General features: G+C 51.0%; 1 protein-coding gene across 5 annotated transcripts; it reads left to right on the top strand.

Moving 5' to 3' along the window:
• The first annotated feature begins 308 nt into the window (after positions 1-308).
• On the top strand, positions 309-22,519 carry CHFR (checkpoint with forkhead and ring finger domains). Of its 5 annotated transcripts, none has more exons than XM_064481373.1 (17): positions 309-364; positions 556-699; positions 6,238-6,337; positions 8,757-8,866; positions 9,758-9,817; positions 9,951-10,160; positions 10,517-10,684; positions 10,977-11,139; positions 11,740-12,057; positions 14,118-14,260; positions 15,279-15,395; positions 15,826-15,909; positions 16,500-16,570; positions 17,513-17,600; positions 19,495-19,602; positions 19,984-20,056; positions 21,414-22,519. In XM_064481373.1, exons 2-17 carry the CDS (start codon positions 567-569, stop codon positions 21,454-21,456), a joined length of 1,989 nt encoding a protein of 662 aa, XP_064337443.1. In that variant the 5' UTR covers positions 309-364; positions 556-566; the 3' UTR covers positions 21,457-22,519. The 5 variants fall into 5 exon arrangements, 4 of the variants coding, with proteins under 4 accessions (XP_064337443.1, XP_064337442.1, XP_064337444.1 ...); XM_064481372.1 differs by having other exon boundaries at positions 325-369; XM_064481374.1 differs by having other exon boundaries at positions 364-383.
• The last annotated feature ends 1,880 nt before the right edge of the window (positions 22,520-24,399 follow it).

Below are 24,399 nucleotides of genomic sequence, written 5' to 3'. Positions count from 1 at the left end.
AGAAGCCATCAGCATTTCCAACGTGGCTTTCAGAGCCGGCCCAACGCCCAAGTTTCTTCGTCCCTGTTGCCCCCACTTAACATGGCGCTGACCGAAGTTACTTCTGAGATCCACCAAGAACAAGTCTCCCCGCCAGCACCAAAGATGGCGTCAAGGCCCGCAGCCTCCCGTCTCCGCACGCTCGGCTCGCCTCCACTCGCCCACTCTCTGTGGCGTCCCCCCGGGTCCGCTCTAGCCGCCGAGCTCGGTAGTCGCCACCGCCGGCCAATCGCAGGGCGCAGGTGCCTCTGGCCCCGCCCCACGGATCAGCTGAGGGCTCCGCGATGTCTGTTGACAGCGGCGGCGGCTGGGCGGCCGGTTCCGGGTTCGGTGCGGGGCGGGGAGTAAGCGGGCGGCGGGCGCGGGCGACCGGCAGGACGCGGGGGGAGACTGGCTGCGTGGCCGGCGGCGGCGCGGCGTGGGTGCCGGGCCCGGTGTCGGGGGCGGCGGGGAGGGCCGGCCGCAGCCTGTGCTTTTGCAGTCCGGGACTCACGCGACGTTTCCGGGTCTCGTCAGATGTGAGTCGGATGGAGCGGCCAGGGGAAGGCGAGCAGCCGCCGCAGCAGCAGCCGTGGGGCAGGCTCCTCCGCCTGGGCGCCGAGGAGGGCGAGCCGCACGTCCTCCTGAGGAAACGGGAGTGGACCATCGGGCGGAGAAGAGGTGCGGGCGGCGAGCGGGGATGGGAGACGCGGGACTGACTGGGGACGGGGACCAAGTGAGCCGGGGGCGGGGGACGGGAGCCGGGGGCTGGAGCTGGGGGCCTGGGCCTGGGGACCGGAGCTGCGCCAAACAGGCCCTCCGGGCTGTGGGAGGCCACTGGGCGGGGCGCACCGTGCTTCCAGTTTTCCGTGTAAGAGCTGCCATTTATTCACTTGCTGGTCTGCCCAGTCACTTCTGACTGCTTCATGGAGATTATCTAATCCTCACCGCAGCTTTAGGAAGTCGGGGCATTAATTTATCCCCTAGAATGCAGTCTTCTCAAGTTGATTACTACACGGAGCATCTTCTCTGAACGCAATGAAATGAAGTTAGAAATCAATAGCAAAAGGAACACTGGAAAATTCGCAGATACGTGGAAATTAACTAACACTCTTCAACAACCAGTGGGTCAGAGAAGAAATCACAGGGGGAATTAGAAAATACCTTGAGATAAATGAAATTGTGATACACCAAAACTTAAGGGGTGCGGGCAAGCAGTGCTCAGAGGGAAATTTATAGCTGTAGGCAGCTACATTAGAAAAATATCTCAATCCCAGCTCTTAGAAGAGAGCTGCTCAAATATTTGTTGATTTAATGAACCTGGAAAGCTAAGGACTTGAAGAAAGTCAGGCAGCTAGTGAGAGAAAGTGCCCTCACCCTCCAGGATAACTGCCTCTAAATTCCTAAGCGACCGTCTGGTAATTTAACCTCCCTAGTAGCTTTCCCGCCGGAGCGAAGTGCAGTGGTGATCAAGCCAACAAAAATACTCAGTTTGCCTACAGATTAATAGTCACTCTGACTTTATACTTTAAACAAGAGAAGATGAGAAAGATACTGTTTAAAAGCAAAGCGTTTGGTTTCATTTTACCTATTTGTATCTGTTTTTCTGTTGGGGTTTTGGGGGAGGCAGCCTTAAATCCCAGTATCAAGTTAGATTTTTGTTTACAACTTTAAAAGTATTTACATATCATTAGAAACTTTGGAGATGCATTAATTGTCTTTAATTGATGGAAAATGAAGTTTAGTGAAAGAGCAGAAGCCCGGAAGCCCTGAAGCCCTGGAAACAAATCTCGGGTTTCCCTACAACTCCGCCACCACGTAACTTGCTTTGGGCTAACAACTTGCCTTTCTGTGCCTTTGTGCCTACTTCGTAGGATTCCTGTGAAGGTTAAATGAGATCCTAAGTGAAGTGCTTAGAAGGAGCCTGGCTGAGTTAGCACTTAATATTAACCATTGTTATAACAGTACTGTAATATCACTTTGCATGTTAATACAAGCAGCAAAAGTGTGTTGAGTTCATTCTTAATAGATGTCCTTTCCTTGAATGTATTAGCTTTTCCAAAACATAAAGATTGCTGTATTAGTCACCCCAGGCTGCCATAGCAAAATACCACAGATCAGGAAGCTTAAACCACAGAAATTTTTAATTTTTTATTGAAGTATAGTGGATTTACAATATTGTGTCAGTTTCAGGTGTACAGCATAGTAATTCGATTATACATAGGTGTATTATTTTTCATTTTCTTTTCCATTATAGGTTATTGCAAGATATTGAATGCAATTCCCTGTGCTATCCAGTGGGAACTTGTTTCCTCTATTTTTTATTGATGTATAGGCAGTTTACAATGTTGTGTTAAATTTCTGTGTATAGCATAATGTTTTATTATTTTATATATAGGAGTTTATATCTGCTAATCCCAGACTCCTAATTTATCTCTCCCCCTTCCTTTCCTCTTTGATAACCATAAGATTCTTTCCTGTGTTTGTGAGTCTATTTTTTGTAAACAAATTCATTTGTATCATTTTTTAGATTCTGCATCTAAGTGATATCGTATATTTGTCTTTCTCTGACTGACTTACTTAGTATGACAATCTCTAGTTCCAGCCATGTTGCTGCAGATGGCATTATTTCATCCTTTTCTATGGCTAAGTAATATTTCATTGTGTGTTTCTGTATGTGTATGTATGTGTATACGTGTGTGTATGTATATGTATACATATATATATAAATATACCCCAACTTATTTATCCATTCATCTGTCAGTGGACATTTAGGTGGCTCCCATGCTTGGCTATTGTAGGTAGTGCTGCTATGAACATTGGGGTGCCTGTATTTTTTCGAGTTAGGGTTTTCTCTGGATATATGTCCAGGATTGGGATTGCTGGGTCATATGGTAACTCTGTTTTTACTTTTTAAAATTTTATTTTAATTAAAAAATTTTTTTAATTTTATTTTAAAGGTACTGAGATGATCCTTTTTCACTTTTTTTTTTTTTTTTTTTTTGGTTGTAGGGGGAGGTAATTAGGTTTATTTATTTATATGGAGATACTGGGCGCTCTACCTCTGAACTATACCCTCCCCTCTTCTAGTTTTAGTTTTTTAAGGAACCGCCATACCGTCCTCCATAGTGGCTGCACCAATTTACATTCCCACCAGCAGTGTAGGAGGGTTCCCTTTGCTCCACAGCCTCTCCGACATTTGTTGTTTGTGTACTTTTTAATGATGGCCATTCTGACTGATATGAGGTATTGTAGTTTGATTTAAACCACAGAAATTCATTTCTCACAGTTCTGGAGTCTAGGAAGTCCAAGGTCAAGGTGCCAGTCAGTTTGTTTCCTGGTGAGAGTCCTCTTCCTGGTTTGCAGACAGCTGCGTTCTTGCTGTGTCCTCCGTGCTGGACAGAGCGCTTTGGTGTCTCTCCTCATAAATGCCCGGGCCCTGTCAATGAAGGCCCCACCCTGATGATGTCATGTAACTTTTGTCACCTCACAGGCCCTCTCTAAATACAGTCACACAGCAGGGGGATAGGGTCTCAGTGTATGAATTTTGGAGGGGGACCCAAGGTGTAGAACGTGATTATGTTTATTTTATTTTTCTGTTTTATTTTTTAAAGTTTTGTTGGGGGGAGGTAATTAGGCTTATTTATTATTTAATGGAAGTTGAACCCAGGACCTTATACATGCTGAGCATGTACTCTACCACTGAGCTGTACCCTCTCCCCAGATTATATTTATTTTAAAACTGTTACAGGCCTGCTATTTATAAGGCATTATTCTGACAGAAAGGGAGAGGTGAGGTGGTATGTATGGGAAGGAGAGGAGGACCTTGCCTTTCCAAAGAGCTCCCCATTCCCGGAGTGACAGAAATGTGTACCAACCATGGAGAGATAAACCAGCTGAATGCCAGGCAGGGCAAATGGCAAGAACAGAACTTGAGTGCACTGTATTTCGGTTCTAAATTGGAACGCTGGTGTTCTGGTGTGGAGAAGCCACTCTGGTGACACAGTGACTCGCCTGGGTCTGAGGTTGCAAGGAGACTATCCTGGTGGTTTTGCTCAGTGCCATAGGGGCGATCTTGATGAATGGCACAGGTAAAACTCGCCTTGGCATTTGGCATCTCTGCCTCCTGTTTCTGATGGGTAGCACAGCTCCTTTGTCTTCACTGCCTTCTGATGGAGGAAGCCAAGGGCTCCCTGTCCCCTTGGGGACCGTGCTGGGCTCTGCCCTAATCAGGACTGAGGCCTAAGCTCATGGCTTGCTCTGAAGACCAAGTATCAGAGCCCCACCCACTTTTACTATTAACATCCTTGTTATAGAAATAAAGTTTGTACTTGGAGTTAAAAAAAAAAAAGTACTTCCCATAATGTAGAATGTTTATGCAAATATGATTTTTTAAAAAATTGAAGTATAGTCAGTTTACAATGTGTCAATTTCTGGCGTGCAGCATAGTGGTTTAGTCATACATGTACACACATAAATCCTTTTTCATATTCTTTTTCATTATAGGTTACTGCAAGATATTGAGTATAGTTCCCTGTGCCGTACAGTGTAAACTTGTTTATCTATTTTATATATAGTAGTTAGTATCTGCAAATCTCGAATTCCCATTTTATCCCTTCCCACCAGTAACCATAAGCTTGTTTTCTATATCTGTGAGTCTGTTTCATTTTGTAAATAAGTTCATTTGTTTTTTTTTCTTTAGATTCCACATATAACTGATATGTGGTATTTTTCTTTCTCTTTCTGGCTTCACTTATAATCTTGAGGTCCATCCATGTTGCTGCAAATGGAATTATTTTATTCTCTTTTATGACTGAGTAGTATTCCGTGTAAATATACCACAACTTTTTTATCCAGTCGTCTGTCGATGGACATTTAGGTTGCTTCCATGTCTCAGCTAATACGCAAATATGAATTCTAATAATTATGGTTTATGGAGACATAGTTCACATATGGTAAAATTCACCCCCTTTAGGTGTTCAGTAAGTTTGAGGAATGGAGGCAGCATTATAGTCAAGATGTAGACCATTTCTGTCACCTCAAGAAGTGCCTGGTGGCCTTTTGAGTCCAGCCCCGGCTCCTGGCACCCACGAGTCTGACTTCTCTGCATGTAGTTCTGCCTCTCCCAGACTGCCGTCTGAAGGAGCCGCACACTTGGCACCATCTGTGCCGGGCGTCGCTCCTTGGCAGCTGCGTGTGTCAGTAGTTTGTTAGTTGATGGGCACTGCACTGCTCCCCACTCTTGGTTATTAAACATAAACCTAGAGTACAGACCCGTTATAGGCAGACGAGTGACTCAATATCAAAACTCCCCTGAAAGCTTGTGTTCTTTTGATATAAGGAGAGAACAAAGTATTTGAGGACTTTCCCATTGGATTTAGTGAGGATATAATTATATTCCGCTGTAGATGCACACCCCCTTTTTCTATTGTATTTTATTTTAGCATCCCCCTTCTGTTTTAAATTTTCTTAAACATGTGCGTGTGCTTGCAATAATATACTCAGTCGTATTTTCTGTGGCTTTGTCATTGCTTCCATTTTGTGATGATTTATGAAGCCTTAACTGACACAGAAGAAATTAAGGAGTAAGATACTGAAGGTATTTAATAAGCCTCTTTGTTTTTTAAAAGTTGTATATTTATCAGGCTCTCTGCATATGTGTGCATATGGTAAAAATGTCACCAAGAAGTTGATGTGTAGCTGGGGTATATGCTCTGCGTAATGAGTCAGAAAGGTTCCATATATAGGCCCTGTTCTTCTACTCTGTGTGGGTGTGGGGTGGGTGTAGGGGTGGTAATTAGGTTTTATTTATTAATCTTTAATGGAAGTGCTGGGGATTGAACCCAGGACCTTGTGCATGCAAAGCATGTACTCTACCATTGAGCTATACCCTCCCCCGTTCCTTTACTTTTGATTAACACTTAAATGCTTTTTAAAAACTTTTTCTGTAATTGATTAAGTGCTGTCTCCTTAGTCAGTACAACATACGTCTTTTTAGCTTTTGGGGGTGGCGGTTAGTAATTAGGTTTATTTTTTTAACAGAGGTACTGGGGAGTGAACCCAGGACCTCGTGCATGCTAGGCATGTGCTCTACCACTGAGCTCTACCCTCCCCCCAGCGTGGGTCTTGACTTCCAGTCACATGCTTTGGTTAAGCAAAGGGTGACTCTGTGCTCAGTACCCATAGGCAAATCCGGCATGTCCCCCCCCTCTGTTTCAGGCTGTGACCTTTCATTCCCCGGCAATAAGCTGGTCTCTGGAGACCACTGTAAGATTATAGTGGACGAAAAATCTGGTCAGGTGTCACTGGAAGATACCAGGTAAGCGCTTTCTGAACTTCTTTTCTGTTTCCTTTTGTAGCTTCATGAAGCTGGCTTACAGCCAGTCAGCTTGTGACTGCAGAGGAGTAACAAGGGCCTGCTTTCTGCGGCACAGTAGTCCACTAGCTTCTCAGGGTATTGGAGATGTTTGCCAGTTTCCAGAGTGGACTACTTGGTGACACTTTGGTGTCTGTGACCCTTCTTGAATATATTCAGATTAAAGGGGAGGGTAGAGCTCAGTGGTAGAGCACGTGCCCTGGGTTCAATCCTCAGCACCTCCAGTAAATAAATAAATAGATAAGCAAACAAACCTAATTTCCCCTTGGGTTCAATCCCCGGTACCTCCATTAAATGAATACATAGATAGATAGAAAGATAGACAGACAGACAGACAGATAAACCTACTCCTCCCCCGTCCAAAAAAAAAGGCAAAAAAAAAATCTCAGAAATAAGACTTAAAAGGCAGCGATACATTTTGGGTTCTTGCACACCTATTCAGGTTAGACTCCTCCAAATCAAAGCATCTTTTTATTATTATTACCATACAGCATAAGTAGCACATAAATGTGAAAAGCTTTCCAAACTTCCACTCACCCATTAAGAATACACAGGTGTTTATTTTGTAGTAATGAGGTTATACTACACACACTGTTGTTGCATCTCCTTTTTTTTTTTAATTTTGGGGGGGACATACTTAGGTATTTATTTGTTTTTAGAGGAGGCACTGGGGATTGAACCCAAGACCTTGTACACGCGAGGCACGCGTGCTACCACTGAGCTATACCGCCCCTCGCATCTCCTTCTTTTACTTGTAATGTTTCTGGAGGGCTTGACTCAGCGGCACATCTAGAACCACCTCAGCTTTTTCCTTATTATATAATAACTTACTTGTCAGGTCCTTTACTGACAGAAACTCATTCTTTGGACTTTTTCTGACTGCAGCGACTCTCTTCCAAAACTCTCTCCGAGTTTATAGGATGGACGGCTGTGTCTGAATGTGCCTGCTTTAAGCCTGGTACAAGTGGCAGGCAGGTGGCCCTCAGCAGTATGTGGAGAGTGTGCCTCTCCTGCAAGATGACTTTTATTTTCGGGAAGGTCAAGTGCTGTCAGAGTCTTTGGTAACTACAGTTCTAGGGCTGGAAGGTCAGGAATTGGTTTTATTGGGACAAACTGATGCTCCTTCTCCTCCTCTATGGGGTCCTCTGAGTTGTTTTTACTTCTCAGCACCATGTGCAGTAGCAGCTCTGGTTCTAGAGCCGTCTGCCTGCATCAGCTCCGGGCCTTCCCACGCTGGCTGCACGACAGGATTTGCTTCCTCTGCCTGTTGGGACAAATCACAGGCTCTGGCTTGACACAACACAAATCGCTGACCTGGTGGAGCTGGGCGTCCCAAGCCCTCACGTCTCGCTGGACCGAAGCCTGGGGTTGGCTCTTTCTGGGTGGAGCTCTTTCTGGAGGCTGTAGGGGAGAATCGGGTCCCTGCCTTCCCCAGATTCTAGAGGCCGCTGCCTGCCTTGGCCGGGGTCAGGGGTGGCAGGGGGTGGGGGTGGGGTGCCGCAGACAAAGGGCGTGAGCAGGAAGACCCAAGGTCCATGCTGGAGAGTTTGGACTTAAGCCTGAGAGGCAGTGAGAAGTCACGAAGGGATTTAAGCGGAAAAGTGAAATCAGATTTTTGGGTTAGAAGGAACTTGAGAATAGTGTTAAGGCGCTGGTGGATCGAATGCCTGCAATCGGGGTGGTCTGCTCAGCCTCCGAGTTTTGCTTTTGTCCAGTGCGCTGTCGTACTTGCCCGCGATGTGGTTTGGACCACTCCTGACCTTCTGTCAGGTCTCCACTCTGGAGAAGCACTTCCTGTCATTCCCTGCAGTGCCCCATGCCCCTCCCAGCCAGCAGCGGGTCCCTGCTTAGCCCAAGTGACCGCCCAGCCTCAGGGACCAGCTGCCAGCCCTGCATTCGTTTGCTTCTGCCCAGACCCTGCCTCCCAGGAGGGGTCAGTCCTCATCTGAAGACTGAGTGGAGCTGGGTTGTGGCTGCTGGAGGGAGGGTAGCTCTCTGGACCAGAGCCACACACAGAAGCAGAAGAGAGTCTGGAAAGCAAAGCGTGGTCCTGCTAGTGGAATTCTGCGGTCGACCAGGAGGCAGATGGAAAAGAACGTGGTGCTGGAGCAAGAAACATTTTAAAACCCTTGACAAGACCATTTGGCCTTGAGTGCGGGGGCACCAGGCAAGCTTTTTCTCCAGAGAGTTGGAAGGTGGCACTTGGATATGTGCCTCATTAAATATTTACACCATCCCCCTGAGGACTGCCTCATTCTCAATGTGGTCATACTGAACTGCTTTCCCAGTGGTTGTTGAAAAGGACATTTTTAACTCCACATTATTTTAAGTAGGATAAATTGGATTTTTGTCATCTCTACAGCACCAATGGAACAGTAATTAATAAGCTGAAGGTTGTTAAGAAGCAGACCTGCCCTTTACAGACTGGGGATGTCATCTACTTGGTGTACAGGAAGAATGAACCAGAACACAGTAAGAGGCAGAGGCTTTCTGGGATGGGCACCTGGGCGGTGTAGAGCGGGGTGGCCCTGGCCGTGCCAGGAATGATTGCGGGGAAGAGTCTGTTGAGGCAGACATTTTCTGAAGCAATGTCTGTGGTGGCTACATTCCCTTTTTGGTTATATAAATTCTTGGTGTGAGTGGTGTCTGTTGAAGAGTGGGGGTGTTGGCCTTGCTGTCTGAGCCCTAGCCATTCTTCAAAAATACCATTGTGATTGTGAGCCAGGAATCTCATAGCGGTAGCCAAGGAGAAGTGAAAGGGGATGGGTGCGTTACTTAGAAGACGTCCGAGTTGTGGAGAAGAAGGCCTAGCATGGGGGGCCCAAGGCCACCAATGGCCCCACTTTGGGAGACTTTCCAGGAGACCCCAAAGGTTAGACTGGATTCCATTCAGGCTTTTCCAGCTCTGAGCATCCGAGTCTGTGGAAAAAGGATGATACTGGACAGGGAGAGTTAGGGAGGTCCTTCGAAGGTTACTCCAGAAAGGGGAAGGAGGGACACATGTTCCCCAGGTTGTCCTCAGCATAATCCAGGCCAGCCCCCAGCCACATGGAAGGACCTCGTGTCTGTTCCTTCCAGTGCTTTGAAATGATAAGCAAGGCAGAGAATCAGCACCTCCTCATCGCTTTGCTTCCCTCATCTGCCTCCTAACTCCAGAGGTTTTTCCGGAAGCTTATTTATTTTAAATTGAGATGGCGTGGGTCACGTGCTTTCAAACCCCTCAAGCTGGAGAACACTGTGACCAGCTGATGAGTCGAAACAGTCGACAAGGACCAAGTGACAGTGAGGTGACCAGAGGGAACAGAACAATGAGTCCACCTGGTGCATGGCTGACGCTGCTCTGATCTGGTTTATTTCCCTTAGATGTGGCATACCTCTACGAATCTTTTAATGAAAAGCAAGGCGTAACACAGGACTCCTTCGGTGAGTGAGACTAGCAAAGGTGAGGGTGCGTGTTGAGGGCTGTTAACTCCTCCATCTGCCGAGCGTCTTCCTAAAGCAACATCCCTCACCTGCGCCCTGAGTGCATTCCGCTCCTGCCCCTTTGTGCTTACAGAAGCTAATAAAGAAAATGTGCTCCACACGACCAAAGATACCTCAGGTACAGGGCGAGGCGACGACCCTGGGGCCCTGCTGTCGGCACCCGCCACTCAGGTGTGCTTTGAGGAACCACAGCCATCGACGTCGACGTCAGACCTCTTCCCCGCGGCCTCTACCTCTTCCATAGAGCCCAGCTCTGCAGGGCGAGTGCCTCCCTGCAGCCCCAGTGAGTAGCTGCCTGCTTTTTACTCCCTCAGCCTGACCGGTGTTGTCCTAGAGACAGGCGAGCCCTGCGGAAGTCAAGGTGCATCAGGCTGTCGATGGTAGGACTTCGGTAGCAGTACCTGTCGTCATGTTCCATCCCCAGAAGAATGGCTGCAGGTCAGGGACTGTCATGCTGTGGTGTTTTCTACAGGTTATAAATCACATACTGTAAGAGTCACACAGAGTGTATGTTTCCATTTTTTTTAATGGCATCTTGGATTACCTGCACCTGGTTTGAATCAGCTATGCTTTCGACTCCTGTGCCCTCTCTTTTTGAGGTGGGTGAATCAGAATTCCTCTCGTTTGTCCCCCTCCCAGGCTTCAGAGGTGCAGGCGTCCCCCCAAAAGGGTGTGGTCCATCCATGGCAAGTGACGACATCACCAGCTTCCCTTTGGCTCTCCCAGGCAGAGAGGGAGCATCCTTTTCTCGGTCGGAACCCCAGGATCAGGAGGACTTGGGGCCTGTTAGGAAGAGAATGAAAGGAGGTCAGTCTTGTGGTTCCGTGTCTCCTTCCCGGCTTGCGAGTGCCTCAGGGTCTCACCATCACATCTGCCTAAGCCAGAGGGCACTGTCTTAGGCTGATAATTGTGGTACCTCAGCATCTTCCAAATGCTAAGCATTGCTCTACCCTGAGCTACACCCTCCCTAGCAAAGATGCCCTGTAGGTTACAGTGAGGTCTTGTCTTCAGTCTGGGGTAAGATATTTGTCAAACAAAGAAACCGAGCATCTGTTGCCTCCTCGGTCGTGAGGGGCAGAACAGGTTTTTTCCCTCACAGATGCAGATGGGGATCCCAACCTGGACCTGCCAGCGGGGGTCTCAGACCAGGACAGAGACACCCAGGCCAGCCTTGAGGTCAGAGCTGCAGCCGTGAAGCCAGACAAGATGGAGGAGACACTCACCTGCATCATCTGCCAGGACCTGCTGCACGACTGTGTGAGGTATGGGGCCACGGGGCCTGCAGTGGTTCCTTGCGGCCAGTGTCCCCAAACCCCCTCCGTGCTCCTCCATGGGAGCTTAAGAGTCTGTCCAAATTTCGGCTTAAATGCAGGTCTTCTCCCCACCCAGTGTCTCCACCCTGTGCCTTCCTGGTTGCACCTGCTCCCTGTCCCTCCTGGAACAGGCTGCCATGTGGCCTCTAGTTCCTTGTAGCTGGCGAGCACAGAGTTGAGCTTTTTGCACAGGGACTGTTTCACGGGTGGGTAGTGGGAGCAGGCAGCATCCCCCTGTCTTAGTGGAGGATGCAGACCCCGCAGCAGCAAGCCCCCCACCCGGTGTGGGTGCAGCACCTGAGAAGCACAGGCTGGGGTCCCAGCTGAGTCAGAGGAGTGCAGAGGGTGGGCAGTTGTCTGATTGTTTTGGAAGCAAACCTCATTTGGAGCAAGGCCTCATCCTCCTCTGGGGAGAGAGGCAGTGTGACCCAGGATCCTGCTTCTCATGCCAGGCCAACCGTGTCCCTGGGGCCCTAGCATCTGCTGCGCTGCGGACGCTCTAGCCTGCATGCCCTGCAGGGTGTCTGAAGGCCTATCCTTGTGCCCCAGCCTGCAGCCCTGCATGCACACCTTCTGCGCAGCCTGCTACTCGGGCTGGATGGAGCGCTCTGCCCTGTGCCCCACCTGCCGCTGTCCAGTTGAGCGCATCTGCAAAAACCACATCCTCAACAACCTGGTGGAGGCCTACCTGCTGCAGCACCCGGACAAGGGCCGCAGCGAGGAGGACATGCGCAGCATGGCCGCCAGGAACAGGATCACTCAGGACATGCTGCAGCCCAAAGTCCGGAGGGCCTTCTCGGACGAGGAGGGCAGCTCCGAGGACCTGCTGGAGTTGTCAGACGTGGACAGTGAGTCCTCAGACGTTAGGTGAGCCTCGCAGGAGGGGAGCAGGAGCAGGGCGGGGGGCACGGGTCCCACTGCCACCTGGAACCTGGGCTCCACCAACATGTGACCAGGTGGTGGCGTCGCCTGCCTTTGCGCTGAGGATGCCGCTCACTCAGGTGACCGTGATGAGGCTTCCTCACTGCCCTGCCTCCCGTGATGGCCTTTTTTTAGGTATATGTGAAACATTTATGCTTTTTTTTTTGCTGCTGATCTGCATTTTTTCCAGTTTATTAATACAGAACTGACATACAGCCCCGTAAGGTCACGGTGTACAGCGTAATGCTTTGGTTTAACCTGCTGGGAGAGGGTTGCTGGGCCCTCGTCGAGTGCCATGGTTCACCTGCAAGGACGAACCCCATGTCCACACGCTCACTCTGTAGCTTCTCTAGTGACCATGGTCCTGCAGCATAAGTTGTGACACTCATCACCTGTCAGGATGTCATTGCGGAAAAGCACCGGTACACCTGGCTGAGAGGACGCAGTCCTAGGAGACCGTGTTTAATCCGCTGTAGAACATTGATGTTTCCTGACTCAGAAGTCCAGGGTTGTGAATTTTGTGTTGAGGCCATACTATTTTTTTTTCTTTTCTTGTACATAGATATTTTTATTGAAGTATAGTCAGTTTACAGTGTTGTATCAATTTCTGGTGCACAATACAATGCTTCAGTCATACATGAACATACATATGTTCATTTCCATATTCTACTTCACCATAGGTTACTACAAGGTCATAATATTTAAAAAGGTAACCCCCTACCTTGGGTCCCCAGTTTATGATCTTTGTTTCTTTTCACAGAATTTTGTCAATACTGGTCAAGGAAAAAGAAAAAACCAAAATCACTTTTGTATGAATGTTTTACTGTGTGTTCATCTAGCCATACATGTGTGGTTGTACACACTTTTTTTTGAAATATCTTATTTATGTATTATTGTATTTACTTATTTTATTTTGGCAGGGGCAGAGGAGGTAATTAAGTTTGTTTATTTTTAGAGGAGGGACTGGGGATTGAACCCAGGACCTCGTGCATGCTAAGCACGCACTCTACCACTGAACTATACCCTCTGCCCCGCACACACACACTTTTTTTTTAACAATTAAGAAAGTTTGTAATATTCGGAATTCGGGATCAAAGCTGCAGCGCACATCCTGCATGTATACTTTTGCACACGTCCCGTTATTTCTTGGAGATATGTCCGTGGAAGTAGGGTCTTCAGGTCAGGAGTCTCCCTGAGAGGATGCCTGGCAGGACTTCTGACATCCGAGGGCAAGGTCCCAGTGATGGCGCGCCACCTGGTGTTGGGGGACACCAGCAGTCCCTCCTGACACTAGGTGTGAAGGAGCAGGAAAGTGTCTGGTTCCTTTCACGTGTGTCTCCAAGGGACGAGGTTGATTGTTTTTTCACTGTCACTTTCTAGTCAGGTCCTGCCTGTTTTCCCCTCACCGGCTCCTGCTGGCTTGGGAAGACATCCTCTGACTGAGGGGAGGCAGGCATCCACGTCCTGCCCTCCCATGGAGTCTGTTTTACCCTCTGCAGGTTTCCAGAGTTCAGCACAGCGAGTGCGGGGATGCACCCGCCGGCCAAGGACAGTAGAGTCCCACTGCCGCGTATTTTGCTCAGATTTTAATGAAGGGGAGGATGTGCCTTGGGCCGGGTGAGGGCATCGCCCAGCGTCACACATGCGAGAGGGCACACATGCGAGAAGGCGAGAGGGCGTCCTGCCCAGCGTGGGGACTGCAAGGGTCAGGGGATCCCATGAGTGGCTGAGGGGGAGGGCGCTGGGAAAGGGGAGCGGGGAGCTGGTGGGGAGCAGAGCCCACTGTGCAGGTGCAGGTGGGGACACTGCCCACCCTTCCCCTTTGCATAGCCTTGGTGGCAGCAGCTGATGCAAGCTGACACGTGGAGGCAGGACAGGTCCGTGAGCTGGGCTCTGGGTCTTGTCTTGTCAACAGGGCTGGGGGTACCGTGGCCACCACCCACACACCAGCCAGAGGAGGTGTCACCTCAGTGCCCTTTGCTCCGGTCCATGTGCTTTCCTTGCAGCCAGCCGTACGTTGTGTGCAGACAGTGCCCTGAGTACCGAAGGCAGGCGGGGCAGCCTCTTCCCTGCCCAGGGCCTGGCAGTGAGCCAGGGGCACCAGCAGCCCCTGGGGATGCGCCGTCAACATCCACCAGTGTTGCAACAGGTGAGGGGGCTTCGCCTTCTGTGCTGGCGTGACCTCCGGGGCATGGCCTGGCATCTCTCCTGGCTCCTCTCTGCTCTGCTGTTGGCTACCTCGCATAGCTCATGGCTTCTCATCTGTTTTGGGCTAAGAAACCAGATAATTAACTGGCTCATTCGTGGGCCTCCGCTCCTGGACACACCTGAGGATTCAGTCCCGATTCTCACTCTTGGTGCCCCCGTCCCCAGTGGTGTCAGCCAAGCCAGAATGACCTTCACTCTCCAGTGAGAGACTGGCCTCTTGCCAGCAGCAGGTCACTATTTTAGCAGAGCTGCCCTGTGCTCTCTGTTCACTGCCTGTTTCGGTGGGCGGGTGCCCAGGTGCCGTCAGGACCTGGAATGGGAAGTGGACACATGGAATCTGTGTCGTAGGGCCTGGCCTCTCAGCCACTGTCAGCCCAAGCCTAAGAGGCCACTGACTGAAGCATTGTGACCCAGAGCCCCGTTCTTTACCAGCTGCCACAACACTGTGCCACCGCTCCCAGGGGCTTTCCTGTAGGCCCTGCAGATGGGGGTGGGCAGTGCGGTGCATGGAAGACCCCCTTGGCCTCTGTCAGGTGTGTGTGCACAGACAGAGCCTCCCGTGTGGTCTCCAAGTGACTTGGGGCTGGGCCATGTGATCACAACTCCTGGTGCAGGCTCAGCCAGCCAAGACTAGGTACAGAAATTGTTCTACTCTTTTACAGTGTGTGCTTTATGGCCTGCCCTTCCATCATAGGAGAGGGGAGGAAACCTTCCAGAGATCTTTGGAATCTTACTACAACTACAGAACCAAAAGATAACGTTGGTCATTTTTCAGTCTCTGTAAAGTTTTTCGTTTAAAGGGTGGCCAGTCACTTGGCTGTTCAAGAGAACAGGTCTGAATTCTGTCCGGGTTTCCTGGTAGGCTTGTGTCCTCATGGGGCCTTTGTAGCCTCCCTGTAGTTGTGGGCTGAGCTGTGTCCTGGCAGGCGTCAGCCTGAACGTTCCTGTCTGTTCCACAGCCCAGGACTACGTGTGTGCCCTGCAAGGAAGCCATGCCATTTGCAACTGCTGCTTCCAGCCCATGCCCGACCGGCGGGCGGAGCGTGAGCGGGACCCTCGCATCGCCCCCCAGCAGTGTGAGTTTGAGGATGCGCGTGCCCAGTCTGCCCGTGGACCCCCCCGACGGAGCCCCTCCCGCGTGTCCTTCCAGCTTAGCTTTCAAAGCATTGCTGACTCTGCGTCTGGGGTGAAGCGAGGACATAGTTCTGTTTTCTCCACGCGCGTCACTTGTGGTCCCCGCGTGCCCGTGTCGAGTAATCTGTCTCTTCCCACCGATGGGTAACCCTGCCCTGTCACACACTGAGGTTCCGCACACGGGTGGTTCTCTTCCTGGGCTCTGCATCTGACCCTGTCCCCAGACCAGGGCCATGGTGGTTGTGCAAGGCTCACAGGTGGCAGCTTCGGGGACTGCTCTGAAAACCCAGCTTGCTTGTTGTTTATCGAGGGACTGTTTGTACGTACTGTCCTCACCGAATGCCGTGACCAGCGGCTCTGCTCTGTCCGCAGGTGCTGTTTGCCTACAGCCCTTCTGCCACCTGTACTGGGGCTGTGCCCGCACCGGCTGCCTTGGCTGCCTGGCCCCATTCTGTGGTAATGCTGGCCCCTCAGCCTGCCCGAATGAGCCACCTTTCCTGGTCGTCTGTGTAGGTTGCCACTTCAGAAGGGTCAGCGAGCGTTAGCTCAGACCCCAGCAGTAGCAGACCCTGAGTTATGCACCAGGACACCCCACTCAAAACATGGGCCGGGCCCCCTGAGCCCAAATCAGAGCATTGCAGACAGGCCATTGCAGGAGGGAGTGGAACAGAAGCCCTTTTAACTGACTTTTTCTCTGTTCGATACTGTATTTCATAGTGGAACTTCCCTTTTTTTCCTTTTAAATTGTTTAAATTTTACTGTATTTTTTAACTTAGTTTTTTGGTGGGGGACAAATCGATTTATTCACTTATTTATTTCTAATTTTTTTTTTAGTGGAGGTACTGGGGATGGAACCCAGGACCTCGTGTGTGCTAGGCACACACTACCACTCAGCTATACCCTCCCCAGCCCCCTGTAGTGGAACTTGTTATTCTTTGTAGACTCAGTAAGGAAGGGGGAAGTGGGGTCATCCTCACTATCAGGTGAGCGGTGCTTTCGGGAAGTGTCTATGAAACAGGTAATCCTTCTTCCCTACGTCCTGGCAGAACTCAACCTGGGTGACAGGTGTCTGGACGGGGTGCTGAGCAACAACAACTACGAGTCGGACATCCTAAAGGTACGGGCTGGATGTGGACTCTGGGAAGGCCCCCGGGTCCCCAGAGCTTCCCAGTGCCCTCGGCGACTGCACTCCGCCCAGGGCTGCCCCTGCGTATCTGCTCTTCCTCTACTCTCAAAAATAGGTGCTCCTTCATGCCCACCGTGCTGAGAGCCCCGGGGATTGTTTCCCACGGGTTCAACTCCTGCTTGCTCCACGCAGAGTGTTCCTGGGGCCGGGGTAGCGGCTGGGCCTCATGTGGACCCAGGGCCTGCCTTCGCGCTGGCTTCCCATGTTTCTGGAGGCAGCCCAGCTCCCAGAATTTCAGTGTCTGACATGTACATCGGTCTCTCGCCAGGAATCTTGCCTCCCCCCCATTTATGTGCAGTGTTGCATAGCCAGGGCTGAGGGCCTTCTCACCTGAATGACAGGCCCCTCAGGACCACTGCTCTGGTTAGACGTCCGCATGGCACTTCCTTGTGGGTTCACACAGAAGGGGCCGAGCGGCTCCATATGTCTCAAGGGCAGAGCCCAGATCCAGTCCCCGGGCTTCCTTGTCCTGTTGTGGTGGGCCTGTCGCCAGAATTAGGTGTCTCACTGTTCCTGGGTGAGGAGTGTCTTTGCAGAATCTTAGAAAGAATGTGGTCACTCTGCCACTCAGGCTCTAGAGCTCGCCTGCCTTTTGAGAGTCTGAAGAAGCATCTCCGACAGAAGTCTAGTCCCCCACTCTGTGGATGTGATACCACATCTGTCCCGGCCTCCAGGTCCACGAGGCTGTCCCCGCCGTCCCAGGCTGTGGTCTTAACCTCATGCAGAGCTCGCCCTTGGCTTCCCTCTCTGAGTGCCCACCACTCTGGCTTTGCCCAAGTTCATGGGCCTTTGAGGATGTATAAATCCTCTTGCCATCTTAGTGTGTCTTTCTGCACGCTCCAGTTTCTTCCCCTGCCCCCGTCTCCATTACAGAATTACCTGGCGACCAGGGGTTTGACGTGGAAAAACGTGCTGACCGAAAGTCTCGTGGCTCTGCAGAGGGGAGTGTTCCTGCTGTCTGGTGAGCCTTGTGGCACTGGCTTTCCTGTCCCAGGGTGGTGGCGCTTTCCAGTGACCTCTGCCTTTTAGAGTAAGCCCCGCCAGGCCTCACTTTGGCGGGACTAACTTGTCTGCCTCCCCACATTCACAACTCTGACCTCTGCCCACCCTGGCAGAGACAGACAGAAAGGTCCTGATACTTTCGGATTTCTTTTTTTAAGTTGCATTTGAGTCGACGTGACATATTCCGGCATCTTTTCTCCCATGGTGGGGACGGGGCACAGCCAGAGAGGTGTGGGCTCCTCCACTGGCCAGCGTTGATCCCGGGGCTGGATGTTCCCAAGCCCCCCCTCAGGGTCCTCGTTGGGCTGGCCCTCGGCGTGTGGGTGACTCAGTGAAGGCTCGCTCCCCCTCCCAGGGACACCCACTACACTGTGACGTATGAATGCTTATCACTGAGGGAGGGATCAGAAAAATCAGCAAGTGGTTTTTTTTTTCCTAAGACATGAATTATTATGAAAGGCTTGAGAAGCTCACTGGGACTCTTTCTATGCTGTTTTCGTCTCATGTCTTGGGTTTTCTCTGCTGGGACAGCTCTGTGTGGTTGGGTCTTAACTCTTTTTGCTTTTTAATGGCTTGCTATTTTTATAAGAATGACGTGGTTCACAAAGAAAGTAAGTGGTACCGAGAAGTCTGAAGGGTAAAAGAAAAAGTCATTGGAAATCCCACCACCTAAACATATACCCAGTGGTAATACTCTGTGACCACCCTTCTGACACATGCATTCACGTGTGTACATAATTTTCATAAATGAAATCCTACCATATATGCTTTTTATAACCTGTTCACTCAACGGTGTATCTTAGAGCCTTTCTATATCAATAAAGACCTGTACCTTGATTTTTAATTATTATATAGTGTTTTGGTATCATAGTTTGTTTAGCCAATCTGTTAGTAAAGGATATTTATTTCCAGCTTTTCACTACTTGAAACGGCACTGAAGCTGCTGAGCATGCAGTACTGTGGGTTTAGAAATCGCCCACTTAGGGCAACAGGCAGATGGTCGGAGAACAGCACGCGTGGTTGAGACGTGCCTCGGGTCCGGAGGACAGCACCACCTGAGCCTGTCAGCCTGTGTTTGCCTTTTAGGTCTTGTAAACATGAAAGGGACAAACAGTGAGATGTCATTGTTTTATCTGCCGTCTTTGACTCTTAACAAGATTGAGGAGCTTTCAGTTTTTGTCTTTTTCTTTTTTTAAAAACACCTTTATTGTGGTCTGGTTCCCGTACAGTAAGCGGCACATATTCCACATGTGCACTTTGATGAATTTTGATAGCTGTGCACACCCATGAAACCACCCCCACAGTCAGGGCAGCTGACATTCCCATCCCTCCCCAACTGGTACACTTTTCCAGTTCCCTATTCATCCCTTCCCACCCCCTTTACTCCCTGGTAACCATAAGTTTGTTCCCTATGTGAGTCTGTCTCTGTTTTGTAGATAAGTTCATTTGTGTCCTTGTTTTTAGGTTCCATAGATAAGCAATGTCATAGGGCATTTTTCTTTCTCTTTCTGGCTTACTTCCCTGAGAATGACGACCTCCAGGTCCATCCATGCTGCTGCAAACAGCATTATTTCATATTTCATGGCTGAATAGTATTCCATCGTATATTTACCACAGCTTCTTTATCCAGGCATCTGTCAAGGGACAAAAAATATCTCAGTTTTTCACCCAAGTGGAGTTATTTTGCTGTGAGGAAGTAAGTAAGTTGGCGTCTAGATGGGTTTTGTTCTTTGTGAACACCCAGCCCACCGTCGCCACCCTATGCACAGGTCTGGGCTTTGGTTTCCCCATGGCTCACAGGGCTGCGTCTGCTCTGCTGTTCTGGCGCGGGCAGTGAGCTGTGTTCCTTCCAGATTACAGAGTCACCGGGAACACCGTGCTGTGCTACTGCTGCGGCCTGCGGAGCTTCCGAGAGCTGTCCTACCAGTATCGGCAGAACATTCCCGCTTCTGAGCTGCCGGGTGAGGAGACGCCCCAGCCCTGCCTGCCCACCACTCACTTCTGTTCGGATTGGCTTCTATGCTCCGTGGTAATAGCCAGAGGTTCTCTTTGGGCCAGGGGGCACCAGGGCCATCCATGCCTGTCTCGGGCTGTGGGCTGCCTGCTGTTTGCTCAGGCTCTGGGTCTGTGAAGTAGGTTCCTAAAACGATGCACGGAAAGCATCCTCTGGGCAACTGGACAATCTCATTCTCTCCTCTCCTGAGGTCTTGGAACGGGGCAAGGAAACGAGTCAGAAAGTGTGACAAGTGCCACATTTGAGCTGCAGTTTCTCTTCTTGGGTCTCTGTTTACATGCACTTGGCTTAGCCGGGGAGTGTGAAGTTAATTTTTTTCTCTTCCTAGTGGCTGTAACATCCCGTCCTGATTGCTACTGGGGCCGCAACTGCCGCACTCAAGTGAAGGCCCACCATGCAATGTGAGTGCAGTGTCAGGGGCTGGGGCACAGGCTCCAGGCCGCCAGGGGGCTGGGTGGGGTCCCCTGCAGAAGGGCCAACCTGTGCCCGCCCAACAGGAGGGTGCTTTCTTTTCTTAAAGTGTTTTGGCCAAGTTGATACAGTAGGTTTTAGGGATGTTCATGAACTAGTCAACTATCCACTTATAAATGTACTAACTCAGCTGTCACGCTTTTATCAAGTCACATAGTATACAGAAAATTTCCATCACCTAGAAATTCTGCTTCTCTGTTACCTCATTTCATAAAAACTTTGCATGCAAATGCTCACCTCCTCCTCCGCCGCCATGTCTCTGGAGCACAGCCCGGCATTCCCAGCCCACGTGTTCAACGTTCAGCACTTTCCGAATCAGTGGCTGTGGTCACTGAGAACTTCTTCCTAAGCCACGGTCGCCGCACACCTGGCTCTGTCTTTGGTGCTGTGGGTGCTGGAACACTGACTGGGCATTTCCCCTAGCTCTTTAGAGGTCTGTTGACGTGGATGTTCACATTGCCCAGGCGGCCGCCCATGCAAGCAAGTTCGCCTCCACTTCCAAACCTTGAGAGACAGTGATCACACAAGTCAGTCTCATGAATTGACGCTGTTTGAGGATACTGTGATCCCCAGATAGTCACGGGAGGTTCAAATTAAGGTAGTTGAGGGAGCACCCTTGGTTCAAGAGGCATTGTGAGGACTCGGAAAGGCGGCTGCCTCTGAGGAGTGATTTGTGGAATAAAAAAAAATCTGCCTTTGTATTTGAGCATAAACCATATGGAAGAGACCATTTTAATCTAAGAAAAAAGATTTCATTAGTAACTGTCTAACCTTTTTTTGGGGGGGGTGAGTAATTAGGTCTATTTTTTTTTTTTAAATGTGTTTTTAGAGGAGGTACTGGGGATTGAACCCAGGACCTCGTGCATGCTGAGCACATGCTCTGCCACTGAGCTGTACCCGCCCCCTTGGCTAACCTTTCTTAATAAAGACGTAGGTAAAGACAGCAAAGGCACCCTCGTATTCTCCGAGAGGAGGTGGTGGTGTTGTTAGCCCCGCAGGGTCCCCGCAGGGTCCCAGCAGTGCCTTGGGGACGCCAGCAAGGCACAGCTTGGAGTCTCTTCTCCCAGAAAATTCCCTAGATGTTCAGCTTCTATTTTAAAATGTAAAAAGGAGGAAGGAGCCTGCACTGGGGGTGAGTTTCTTTGACGGTATGAAGAACACGCCCTTGCAAACTCTCAAGGACACAGTTGAGCTCTCCTGGAGGTCTTGCCCATGCAACTTCAGAATTCCTTTATCTGACATGTTCTCTGCGCCCTCTGGTGTAACTCGACTGTTTTCTCCCTGCAGGAAATTCAATCACATCTGTGAACAGACGAGGTTCAAGAACTAAGCATCCAGTGAGGCACCCAGATGGCTGAGGAATATTGGAGGTCGAGGACAAGTGTTTCAGAAAATACCGAATTCCGACAGTTTGAGGGCATTTTACAGCCCCCCTTAGGGGACACTGGGGGGGATCTCTGCATTGGGCCCTGTGGTGTGACTTTTACTTTGCGGAGTGAGACCCTCGGTAAGAAGCCCTCCAGTGGCCTGGGAGGCCCAGGGCGGCACAGGACGGCACAAGCTGTTCTCCGAGCTCTGGGGCCCGAGAAGCAGCCATCACCTGTTCCCTCCCACTGAGATGACCGCAGGCCTGCCCTCTGCACCTTCCCGCACCATTGCAACACAGCCATCCCTCTTCAGGAGAAGCGTCCTGGGAGAGGGAGGAAAGTTTGTCAGGAGCGCTGTGTCGTTTGAGGAAGGGGAGGCTGACAGGCCGTGGGCGTCCAGCACGCCTGCTGTAGGGCGAGCCAGCGTCTCAAGCTTGTGTTTTCATAGATTTGGTGCTTATCCTCTAATAAGACTTACCTATCACAACCAGTAGCATAAATGATATAATTTATAGTGTACAAATTGGACTAAAATTGGGGCTAGTATGATATTTGAAAGAGTATGTCTCTGTCGATTACAAACAAGTCATCAGCCATCCAGGGCTGCTAACCCCAGACCCCCGGCGTCGAGGGCACGGTCGGGCCCGTTTCTTGCTCCTCCCCTGTGTTGGGGGCTGGGGGCTGCCCAGGGGTCACCCTCTGGCTCCTCTGGAGCAGCCCCTTCCCGCCAAGAGCGTGAGGGACCCGTGCTTCCCTGAGTCCTCGCCCTCTCCTCCTGCGTTGGGTGTGCCGTGTCATCCGGAACAATACTTGAAATTTTGTTCTTTGTTTAAAAAAAAAAAGTTTGTTTATCCTTTGTCGAAATCACTTGTTAGGTTTGTCTGCAAAAGGGTAACTTTTTTGCTTCTCCTCAGGAATACAATTTTCAGCTTTGTCTTGCTCTTGATGCAGACTGAGAAGCAGCGCTCTGGAAGAAGGCTGCCTTCCTGCATCCCAATAAACAAGCCGTGTCTGTTTCTATACCCAGCACGTTGGTTCGTGTGTTGGCTGCTGTGTGCTCCTTCTGCTGCGGTGGGGACTGGCTGCAGGTGGCACTGGTCACCTTATCAACAGAGAGAGTCCACTGGGGACCCCACTCGGAGGAGCCTAGCAGGCCCTGCAGGTGACCTGGGGTTGGGGGCCCAGGGCTGGCTGAGCACCTGGGAAAAGGCGCAGGTTCTCTTGGGTCCTCCAACCCTGAGCCACAGCCAGTTGGACCCAGGTTGAAGCCACAGCTTTATGTCTAGTTGTGTGGGCACAGGGCTGCCTTCCACCACCTAGGACGTTGGCTCATCGCCCCCTTCATGCCCAACCCGACCCCTCCCCCCAAAGTAAGAACAGAGATGCAGGCCCCTTGGCAATGTACTTGCTTTTTTTGGTCGAGGCTTAAACAACACGCAGCCTTCCTTGGACTATGCTGCATCTGACTGTGAAGGCAAAGGCACAGCCCTGCTGGGGGAACTTGGAGTCCCCGTTGCTAACGAGCATATGGGATTAAAACAGCCTGTCAGCTCTAACCCGAGGGAGGAGCCTTGGGACAGGGTGGGGGTGGGTCTCTGGGCTTGACGACAAGCTGTTTTACAAGGTGTGCACCACACAATGTTTTATGATCTGTCCCCCCCCCGTTCTTCTATCCTCCCTCCCACCCTACCCAGTGGCCATCCCGCAGCTGTGCTGGAGCCTTGCCCTGTGCTTCTGTCCTCATGGCTCAGGCCACACTGGGGAACATGGCTGGCCCATGCAGAGGGCCTCCCATGTGCTTGTCTTCAGTTTCTTGGGCCCAGCCCTTGTCCTCTCCCAGCCTCTCTCAGACCATACCCAGACCCGTGTTCCTCTTGGGCTCCCCTTCCCCCCTTTAGAGAGGCTGGCCCCGCCCCCACCTCACATCAGCTGTGCAGCCTCCAGGGCCTGCACTTTAGCCTTCCCTGGCCTGTGGGTCCAAGCTCTGTCTTTGTCTGGATTCCTGGTGTAACCAAGAACCCAGCAACACATCTTAAATACCTCGTGGCTAAAAAGATTGGAAGCGCAGCCTCAGATCCAAAAGCTCCAGGTTGACATCAGTGGATTTTACCCCAGGGAAGTGCCTCAGCTGGGAGAGAGAGGAGTCTAGGCCAGGCCTCTGCTGGGGGGATGGGGGTCCTGCAGCTAGACCATCCCTCATGCAGCCCGCAGAGAAGAGGCCCAGCTGCTTCAGATGACACCAGTGGCTCAGCACCAGGAAACTAACCGTGCTCTGGAGGAAGTGAAAACGTGGGGACTGTGGGATTTAGGAAGGCCAGAGTGTCTGGATGCGGGAACCTGCATGCGATCCTGGGTCATTCCTCCCAGACCTCAGCTTCCCTCCAGGCAGAAGTGGGTGAACTGGTGGCTTCCCCAGCAGTTCAGGTAGGAGCCTGTCTCTGACCCCAAAGCTGATGACCCACCAGTCCTGAGCCTCCCACCACCTGTCAGCCACCAGCACCCCTTAGGCGGGTGGGGTGGGGCAGGGGCTGTGTCACCGCCAGGAGGGCAGACTGGCTACTGGGCCAGACAGCCTGCCAGATCTCAGCCAACCCTGACGGCGGCCCTCGCACTCCCAGGCCTGACCCTAATGGGAACCGTGCTGGCTGGGCCTCAGTTACTCCCCTTGGAAAGGCCAGCCTGTGGTGGGATGTGTAGCCACGTGCTGCTCCAGTTCTCGGCTGCACACGGATGTCCTTTCCTCCCTGACTTTCCTCTCTATCCTCCCCTGGATGTCAGCAAAGCAGACGCAGCAGGAACAAGCTGTGCGAGGTCCTTCCTGCGCTCAGCCGCCACCCTGTGCAGAGAACCCGTGGGTCTGCCAGCTGAAAGCAGCCAGCTGCACCATGAGCCCTGGTGACTCACAG

The sequence above is a fragment of the Camelus dromedarius genome, chromosome 31 (assembly GCF_036321535.1).
Source record: "Camelus dromedarius isolate mCamDro1 chromosome 31, mCamDro1.pat, whole genome shotgun sequence".
Classification (NCBI taxonomy): Eukaryota; Metazoa; Chordata; class Mammalia; order Artiodactyla; family Camelidae; genus Camelus; species Camelus dromedarius.
Note: the sequence above shows the minus strand (reverse complement) of the source record. Positions and strands in the feature narration are given on the sequence as shown.